Source organism: Orycteropus afer, unplaced genomic scaffold, assembly GCF_000298275.1.
Source record: "Orycteropus afer afer isolate SDZICR_OR568_19922 unplaced genomic scaffold, OryAfe1.0 scaffold00248, whole genome shotgun sequence".
Taxonomy (NCBI): Eukaryota; Metazoa; Chordata; class Mammalia; order Tubulidentata; family Orycteropodidae; genus Orycteropus; species Orycteropus afer.
Genome location: NW_006921835.1, coordinates 3,882,789 through 3,893,259, shown reverse-complemented (window position 1 = coordinate 3,893,259; position 10,471 = coordinate 3,882,789). Strand labels below are relative to the sequence as shown.

At 38.6% G+C, this 10,471-nt stretch overlaps 1 protein-coding gene across 1 annotated transcript in view; it reads left to right on the top strand.

The window, feature by feature from the left end:
- The first annotated feature begins 536 nt into the window (after positions 1–536).
- The window catches only part of ERICH3 (glutamate rich 3), a 183,426-nt gene continuing 173,491 nt past the window's right edge, over positions 537–10,471 (top strand). The window contains exons 1-3 of the mRNA XM_007949631.1: positions 537–607; positions 5,986–6,079; positions 8,905–9,030. Coding sequence (XP_007947822.1) covers positions 537–607; positions 5,986–6,079; positions 8,905–9,030 — 291 coding nt within the window. The remainder of the gene's footprint in view (positions 608–5,985; positions 6,080–8,904; positions 9,031–10,471) is intronic.

Here is a 10,471-nt window from a genome sequence, read left to right as displayed (position 1 = left end):
GAATGCCCTAGAAATAGTCAGTGCTCAATAAATGTTTGTGATTAATAACTATTACATTGCCTCTCCTTTTAGTTGAGGTTTTTATAGGACAGATTCCCCTTCTTTGGGGGCCAGATGGAGGGATTGATAGGAATTGCTGACTTTTATTGCCACAGAGCCACACTTAATATATTCTACACAGTGGGAGGCAAGGGTTTGAGGGTTAAGTGCTAAAAAGCAGCAGCTGGAAAGGGAGCACTCACACTGACTCATGACTCAGCAGCCAGCTTCTCTAATCCTCAGGCACTGCAGGGATGCAGGATATGTGTCGAAGTGGATAAAGCCGGAACCATCATAAACAGCAACAAAAGAATTGCTTTGTTTCCTGGAGGACTGTTTTCCCTAGTACATTGTGTCACAGTGTGGGTCTTTCCCCATTCAGAGAACCTGTGAGTGGATAAATAGTTGTGATTATCATCTGAAGAAGCATCTGAAGTTGGGCCAGTTTGGCCAGATATTGTGAGGGTTAGAGCCAACAACATGGCTTTGTGGTCACCATGGCAGGTGGTTACCATGACCACTGGAGACAGAGTGCTAGGGACCACAAGGACTGGGGCAACATGACCAGGTAGTTCGATGTTGACAACAGGTGCAAGGAATAACAAAGAAAGGGAGTGGAGTTGTCAAGGGACAAAGCATTCACTGATCCCAGGGTGAGGTGATCTCATCTGGCCCAGGATTATACAAAGTGCAAGAGTAAAGAAAAGTGAAAAGAGCAGTGTCAGATAATGCAGAGGACAAAGACAGAAACATCAGAATTGCTCTATTAATAGCTTGTGGCTTGCTTAACAAAGCTCTTGCAATTAAGTAAATTCACCGGGAGGCTACAATTCCACATCATGCACATATGAAGAGGACTAGAGCAGAAAGGATCAGGTAAACCAAAGTTGTGGTCAAGACACCAACATATACAAGATCATGACCATGTCTCTGGTGAAGCAGGCTTGATGGTCAGAATGGGGAGAATATCTGTATAGTATGTGGTGGAAATATGAGGATGAGTCATTTTACAAAATCTGTGTATGATTTACTCTGGTGTGAATTTCTTGTTGTCAAAAAATTCCTGTATTTCTAAAGTTTCATTTAAAAAGCCCAGTTCAAGCATTGTCTGAAAAAGGAAGTAACTGAGTCTGAGTGGACACAGCTAGTTATTATTCAGCTGTGCTGCCAAGGCTAATTTTGTGATGTCAGTCTTGGAAGGAGTTGTTTTGTAAATGGCATCCCAGGCAGGGAACTTGATTATTCTTAATTAGGTAAAGGTAAGAAAACTGATGTATGGAAAGATTTTATCCAAAATGGACTTACTAGAACCCTGCAGTTAGAAGGAAGGGACATAACACATATTCATTTGGTAGGTGCCTGAGACATCAGAATAAACATTTAGGTAGTGCCAGTGCTGACTAAGCATTGTTGTTGTTAGTTAGCTGCTGTTGAGTTGGCCCTGACTCGTGATGACCGCATACACAACAGGCTTGGGCTGCTGTCATTCATAGGGTTTTCACTGGCTAATTTTGGGGGAGTAGATTGCTAGGACTATCTTCTGAGGCACTGCTAGGTGAACACAAGCCCACAATCACTTAGTTAGCAGCTGAGCGTATAAACCGTTTCCACCACCAGGAACTCCCAAACATTGTAACCAGGACCTAATTATTAAAAAAGTTACGAAGTCTGAATTCAAAGAAGGAACTATTTTATCAGTCAATAAGGAAGTTGAAGTCCACGTTATCCTAACTTTTTGACCCATTTCATTTAATCAAGGTTTTAGCACTCCCAGCTATTCCAAAAGTATTTTTTTAAAGCTTGAGCCTGAAAAACAGACAAAAGATTATATATGATACCACTCTAATGATTTATCTTAAGAATCTGTGAACTGTGGAATCATGATTGTTAGAACTCAGAGACACCTGCTCACCTTTCTGAAATGAGGAGCTGAAAAAATATTCTGAGATTCAGAAAGGGTAAGGGATACAACGTTGACCTTTCGGAGACAGGAAACCTTTGATGAACTATAGGACACCCAGACAGTTCATTTAAAAGATGGTTTCAAAGCATTATCCGTCGCAGGTTTTGAGTGTGTGTTACTAAAGCCCTCAGGCTGTCTTTTTACATAAGCCCAGTGAAATAATGGCTTCCGCAGTTGTTCATATGTCTGCAACCCTCATGTGGCACCTTGGCTTCTGGGCTTTGTAACTGTTTTTCGTCTCTTTTTTTGACAAAATTAAACTTTCCTTACCATTTGACAGCGTGCAACTTTCTGGTGATGGTCTATAAAGGAGAAAGGAGATGGGAAAAGGTCACCAATACCATCTCCATGTAAAGAATATAGTGCAAAGAGCTAAATAAAATCATTGCTAATCACCCACCATATGCTTAACTCTATGATACGAGTCTCTGCTCTGGTGCCAGAATAAGTTAAGGAACAGCCATGCATGAAATGTATGTATGCATTGTGAATCTTTGTTGCAGGTAATGTTGTTGTTGTTGTTATGTGCCATCGAGTCAGACCTGACTCATAACGACCCCTCCTTGGGTTTCTGAGGAGTATCACTACGGAAGTAGATTGCCCCATTGTCCTTCCGAGGAGTGGCTGGTGGGTTTGAACCACCAGCCTTCTGGTTAGCAGTTAGATGCCTTAGGCACTATGCTACCAGAGCATATGCATTATTATTATTCTTTTAAAAGGCAGCTTTAATTTAGGGCTGTGTTGTTTACATGTTGTCTCTCTCTCTATATATATTTGTATATATGCATGTATGTTGTTATTGTACCATCAAGTCAATTCTGACTTGTAGCAACCCTATTAAACCAAAACCAAACTGACTTTCATGGAGTTGATTCTGACTCATAGCAACCCCCATTGTGGTTCAGAGGCTATAAATCTTTATGGAAGCAGATTGGCTCATCTTTCTTCCATGGAGGGGGTGGTGGGTTTGAATGACTGATCTTTTGGTTAGCAGCCAATTGCCTTAAACATTACACCACCAGAGATCCTTAGCAACCTTATACCCACCGCTATGGAGTCAGATCCAACACACAGCGACCTCTCCTTGGGTTTCCTAGGTGGTATCACTATAGAAGTAGATTACCCAACCTTCCTTTTGAGGAGAGTCTGGTAGGTTTGAACCACCAGCCTTCTGGTGAACAGTCAAATGTCTTAGGCACGATGCCACTAGAGCTCAAAAACTTGACCCATAAGATTTCCAAGGCTATAATCTTTTGAAAGAAGACTGCCTCATCTTTCTCCATCAGGGCAGCTGGTGACTTGAACCACTGACCTTTCAGTTAGCAGCTGACTGTTTAAACACTATGCTATCAGGGCTCCTTATACACACATACACATATTTATGTATATATGTAGAAATATATGTACATACATACCTATATATGTATGTGTGTGTGTGTGTGTGTGTATATATGTAGAAATATATGTACATACATACCTATATATGTATGTGTGTGTGTGTGTATATATATATATATATATATGTTCATGAGATATAGAATATTGAAGGAAGGAAGGAAGGATAAAAATTTGCAAAAATAATTTCTAACTTTGATTTATAGACTAAGACTGGCCAACATATAGTCAATGGACTGGTATGACTTACTTTAACTCTTAAAATAAAAGTCCCTAAAGATCCATGATTTTTTTTGCTCCTGGTGCTAAATGAGGAATTAATGAAATGATTTGGATGTGTATTAGGAATCTAACACTCTTAAAATGCTGAGTTTAAACTTAGTTAGGTATTTATACCAATAAGCAAGCAAAACTATCACTTGATGTACTGAACACTCATTACTTGGTATGCAATAAATGCTATCAACTGGGCTTACTAAAGGAGCTCTGTGATGCTTTCATTGAAACATTGGCTGCTGACCAAAAGGTTGTGGTTCAAACCTGCTAAGCACTCTGGTGGAGAAAAATCAGCCTAAGGCACTTGACTGCTTACTAGAAGGCTGGCAGTTCAAACCCACCAGCCACTCCTCGCAAGAAAGATGGGGCAATCTACTTCAGTAGTGATACTGCCTTGGAAACACAAGGAGGGGTCGCTATGAGTCGGGTCCAACTTGATGGCAAATAACAACAACAACTGCTTCTGTGAAGATTTATAGCCTTGGAAAGCTTATGGGAGCACTTCTATGGGGCAGTTCTATTCTGTTGTATAGCGTCACTATAAGGTAGAATTTAATCAGTGGCAGTGTTTTTTTTTTTTTTTCCTTAAGGGTTACTAAGAATAATGCACTCAAAATTTAAAATTTAGCAGAGACAAAAACATAAGCAATGTCATATTGTGATACGTGTCCTGTAGCTAAGATCTTGTGGAGGTGGGCAGAATGTAACACCATCAAGGGACAGTTTCCAGGAAGTGATATTTGTGTATCTCAGGTGCCCTCCACTAGCTGACAGGTGAGGGACAGGTCTTCACAGTGGTGTGTTTTGTCCTGAAGGCATAAGAGAAAAGAACATGCTGAGGCAGTGCAGTAAGTTTGGGTTCTCAGAGTTTAGAGTGTGTAATAAAATGGTCCCTATGAGTCAGAATCAACTCTAAGGGCAATGGGTTTTTTTTTTTTTTTTGGGTGGGGGAAGGAGGAAGAGGCTGTAATGAGAGGCTGGATGGTGTTAATGTATTCTAACACTCATGGGGTTGCATGAGTTGGAGTTGAATCAAGGAGGGTGTGGTAGTTAAGTTGTATGTGAGCTTGGCTGGGCCTAGTTTTGATTGGGCAGTTGGATGTTGTTATTCCCCATGATGAGACTGGTAATCAACTCCATGGTGGAATCTGCATTGAGGAGCTGAGTAGCTGCTTTAGGGATGTGGTCTGCTTTCTGTATATAAGGAGAAGCATTGAGCAAAGTCTTGGAGTTTTGGGCATGCATGGACCTTGCATGTAGCTAAATCTTCATTCATCAGCCTGCCATGCTATCTGCCAATCTTAGGATTGTTCTTGGACTTGAACCAGTGACCTGCTGTGTGGTTTGGTAACATCAGGACTGTACCTTCTTATTTGTCAACCTTGGGTTTGTCAGCTTCAGCATCCAGTGGCTACCTGAGCTGAGAGAGACCTCTAGCTCCTGTGGACCAAGAGCAAGAGTCAGGGCTGAAGCCCAAGGTGGAGGGGTCTTCACCTAGCCCCTACTTTGAACTCAGACTTCTAGCCTCCTAAATTGTAAAAAAATAAATCTGTTTGTTAAAGTCACACATTTCTGTTAGAGCAGCACTCTATCTCTCTCTCACTCTTGTTGAGTCAGATTTGACTCATAGCAACCCCTCTTTAGGTTTCTGAGGCAATATCACTATGGAAGTATATTGCCCAATCTTCCTTCCGAGGACTGACTGGTGAGTTTGAACCGACAGCCTTCTGGTTAGCAGTCAAATGCCTTAGAACCAAAGAAAGAACCAGAAACAACACCCTCCTTGATTCAACTCCAACTCATCCAACCCTGTGACTGTTAGAGTACATTAACATCATCCAGCCTCTCATTACAGCCCCCACCCCAAAGAGAACCAAAACAGAGGGCAACTGTTTTTTTTCTTCAAAGTTGAGAGCCCAAAGAATCTTTTAAAGGAGCCCCTAATTTTCCATCATACTTTCTCTATGAAGCTTTGTCTGGCAGTGGCTTAGAGCTGGGGTATCCCCTCCTCTGTGTACCCATGTAAAATATACTTTTTTATATCTCTGTTATTGGACTTTTCATACCTAATTTAATGGTTCATGCCTGATTTCCATACTTGGGATAACCAAAGTCAAGGCTGTATCTCATTTCCTGTCATAAAATCTAAAAAGCAGTAGGTGCTTAATACACGTTAATTAAATACATACATGAATGACTGGCTGCTGGATGAGTGAATGGTTATGCACAGTTGGGGACTGGAAAGTCAAGAAATGCCTTAGCTATCAAACAACACTTCATAAAACACTAATGGTTTGATTTTTCTGTTTCAGATTGCTTGCAGCATATAATAGCCTTACGGATAAACACTTGGCTGGATATTTTAACAATACAAGGATAAGGCGGCATCTTTTAAGATCAGGACTGGTAAGATTTGATTTACTTTCTAGTCACCCTCTTGTTTCATTAAGCCCAATAATTTCCCACTTTCTTAGGTTTCCTTGTTGTGCTAATCAATGACATTATTTTTCATCTCTTGTTTAGAAAAATTACTTCCTTTTCAAAGCTCTGATTTATCTATTTAAAAGCATATCTCAAAAGATGTAGAGAGAGGTCACAATGACAGCTAAGGAAACAAATTATTGAAAATAAGTCCCTATAAGTTTCCTACGGGAGCTCTGGTAGCATAGTGGCTAAGACACTTACCTGCTAACCAGACGGCTGGCGGTTCAAACCCACCAGCCACTCCTCGGAAGGAAGGTTGGGCAATCCTACTTCCGTAGTGATACTGCCTCGGAAACCCAAGGAGGGGTCGCTATGAGTCGGGGCCGACTCGACGGCACATAACAACAATAACAACAAAGTTTCCTACAGGATATTTCATCTACTTGTTTATTCACTCTTTTTTCAACACCTTCTGTAAGCTAGGAACTGTTACTTTACTGTTGGCAGGAAAAAATATGTTTTCTTTTTTAAGAAAAATTTCAGGTTTATTGAAGTATAATTTACATATAGTAAATATTTAGCTATACATCTCTACTAACATAACTTACATGGTTGTGTAACCACCACAACAATCAACATGTAGAACATTTCCATCACTCCCAAAAGTTCTCTTATGTCCTTTTTGTAGTTTATTCCCTCCCTCCACCTCCAACTCTGGTAACTATTGATCTTTTCCAGAATGTAATATGGATGCCATCATATACATGTAGCTGTTAGAGTCAATTTATTGTTTTTAATAATCATAGGATATAGTGAATGATATGAGCAGTTCAAATTTCCCCTTGAAGTTTTAAAAACTCACTTTCTGTGGTGATTTACTGATATATTTAGGCCTTTCAATAGCCCCCAAACTGTCCTTTCCACAAAATTCCCATTTCCCCAAATACATGTGAAAACCTTTTGAAAATATTGTAGTTTTCTATTGAAAGAAAGGTGTGTGGCTATAGAAAGTGTGTGACTAATAATTTTAGCTGTTTACTTTCTTAAAACACAGTTTCCTTAACTATTGTTGCCATGGTTTTGAAAGGCCATGCACTGCGTTTCTAATTGTGTACGTGCATGTCATTCTAGCTGGGTAGATCTCAAAGAGCTTGTGTTTAGTCTCCTGGGGCTTTATTATCAGACAGAAGTAGGCTGAAACCCTGGTTCTTCCATTTATAAGACATAGAATCTTGTACAAATCCCTTAACTTTCTCAGCCGCAACTTGCTTATTTGAAAAATGAGGATAATGATACCCAGCCCTCAGGATTGTTGTGACAATAAATGGTTGTTGTAATTATTGTTATTATTATTATCATTGCCTCTTTGGATAACAATCTGTCAGCTTCAGGTATATTTAGTAGGGACTTTGTATTTACTTACCAACATCATTAACAAACACTTTTTGAACACTGACTACATGCATGGCAACTCAGCTAAGGAAGATAACACATTTCCCTAGAGCAGTGATACAGATGTGGCATCTGAACTAGCAGTGTTCAGCATCGCCTGGGAATTTGTTAAAAAATGTGAATTCTGGAGCCCCTTTCCAGACCTACTGAATGGTAGGCTCTAGGCTTGGGCCCATTACTCTGTTAGCAAGTCTTCAAGGTGATTCAGATGCAAGCTGAAGTTTGAGGACCTCTGTCTAAAAGGAGCTTCCAGTCTAGTTGGGGAGAACAGATATACTCCCAGAGGAAAGAGCACAATGACATGTAAACTGCCAAGGGAGTGTAAGTGTAGAATGCTCGCAACACATTTTCCCAATCTGAAACATGACAAGATATCTCTGTGGTCAACACATTTCAAAGACTGTGACTGGGTTGTTTGCAATTCTAAGCACACATTCATCTATACCCTTTTCTTCCATTGGAAATGCTTCTATCTATCTATATATAGAGATATAGATAAGTGTGTGTGTATAAAATATTATCCAAAATAAGTCACCCATAGCATAACTCTAGTCGATTTCAACACTCCAATGTGTTGTAACAACAGTGTTGAAATGATAGTTATCAAACTTAAGAACAAAATTAAGAAGAAATACAAGGTGTTAATCTAGTCCTATAAGGAAAAGTAAGGCTTAAATAAGTGGAAAGGAAGAAGAGAAATCCAGGAAGGATAATACCCATCCATTTATTGGAGACATAGAAAAATATAACACATATGCCACTTTGATGCCCCTTGAAGCCCATATTGGATACTTTGTATCTACAGTATTGCCTACCTCATAAGATTCCAAATCAAGGCAAATTAAATTACATTTGGCCTGGAGAGTGGAAGAAGGAAGCACAGTGTGAAAACAAAGTAATAAAACCAATTATTTTAAAAAACAAACTGATGAGATCCTTTGTAGTTCACACACTTTGCCCTTCCAAGCATTTCCTGTGAGAGCCTCAGTCCTGTGATCACTGCTCCTGTTCTTTGTTTCAAGGTAGCCCTCCTCCCCTTCTTCCCGGAATGCGTTCAAAACAGAAATGAAAAGCACACCTGGGTTCCATCAAGAAAAAATTGTTACTCTAATGAAAACCTTGTTTTAAACATCAAGTGTGCCACCTGTGTGTTTTCACAATGATGCGTGTATGAGCTGGCTCCTTTTTGCCTAATGAAATATTCATTAAAAGTGAAAGTTTATCAACTGTAGTGCTGATCTCCTTTAGAAGATAACTGCTGCTTTCTCTCTTTCTCTTGCTCACCTTCTTTTTTGGCAACTAACAACAAATTTTCTATTTTGTATTTCTGTGTATGTTTAATTTGTTCATGACAGATCACAAGAAGTGGAAGAATACTTTCTGAAAAAGAATACAAACTAAATATCATGAAGCGAGATCACCAAAAATATATCCGAGAGTGCTTAGCCCAGGCTATTTTTCATAAAGTTCTTGATATGGAGGTACAAGTATTTACTATTGTCTTTATAATTGATATTTGCTACTATGATAATTAACAATTCTGCTGTACCCAGAAGAAGGGGGATTCTTCCTATATTTCATTAAAAGGAAGTGAAAAAGAGGCCCAGAGAAATTCTGTCTCTCTAGGTTAACCAGGAGCCAGGGACCTACAGTAAATTCTTCTCCATTTCAGATGGGGAAAAATATGGACATCATTATATATTTTGTGATATTTAATTTCCCACATGTAGATTTTTAATCTATAATGGCTACTCTAAAACATACCAACCCTCGCCATCTGTACTTTGATTTTCATTTGCATAAAAAAGTGACATCTGTTTAAATATCAGTAATCCCACTGCCATGAATTATTTCAGATCTGTTATCTTTTTAAGGCTCTGAAGCTCAGCCTTATGCTGAGTTTCAAAGAATAGGCATTGAAACATCTGCTCTTCCTCCTACTTAGGCCACATTGGTCAGCATGAATTTACAACCCAGCCATCAACTTTTTTTTTTTTTTTAAATCGGACATGGCATTTTTAGTGGGATATTCAGCTAACTTGATAAATTACTTCAGCCTTACTCCATGGAACTTGTAGTTTCAAGCATCAACACCATTTTAATCTTTGTGAAAAAAAGCATGTCGCTTTTTGGCTTGACCACGCAGTACTAAATCAGAGAACTTGGCTCATAAAACCATTGACCTGTGGGTGCAGTAAACATTTACTAACAACTGTAGAATCATCAATCAGTAAATTGATACAGAGTGTTGTGCCACACAAAATATTTATTATTACAATGCCATTTTATTGAGCAACTGTTGTGTTCATTTAAGATAGGTATTGTCTGTTAATTTAGGGAATCTTTTTTTTATATCATGTATATGAATTACATAGAATCATTGTTTATGGGCTCAGATTCACTTGCTTATAAAAATGATTTTTTTGAACTTGAAATAAACAAAAATATTTATTTTCTAGAAGTTACGTATTCACAGAAAATTATGCATAACACAAATAGTTATAGAATTTTTAGAACAGGGTAATAGATGTTAAATTATTATTATTATTTTTGAATCAAGCTTGATACTTGGAAATTTCTTAGAAATAATCTGAAAATGGCATTATAATGTAAAATTAAGCCAAAATAAATGTAAGTACTAGACATTCTTCTAGAGTTCAAACTGATTTTGAATGTCTAAGAAATGTGGACACTGGAGTCAGGGATAACATGGAATAATCAAAAGCTTGAAGAATAAAATCAAAAGTTTTTAGTTTTATGCAGGACAATTTTGTTTATAGGGGCTATATATAAAATGCTTTAGCGATTCTCCGCTCAAGGGCACGGTTCAGAGTCTCTTCTGTCATCCACTTTGGTCTTCTCTTCTTTTCTTGTCTTTTTAGTGATCTCTTGCTTTCTTCATGGATAATGTTCTTGATATCT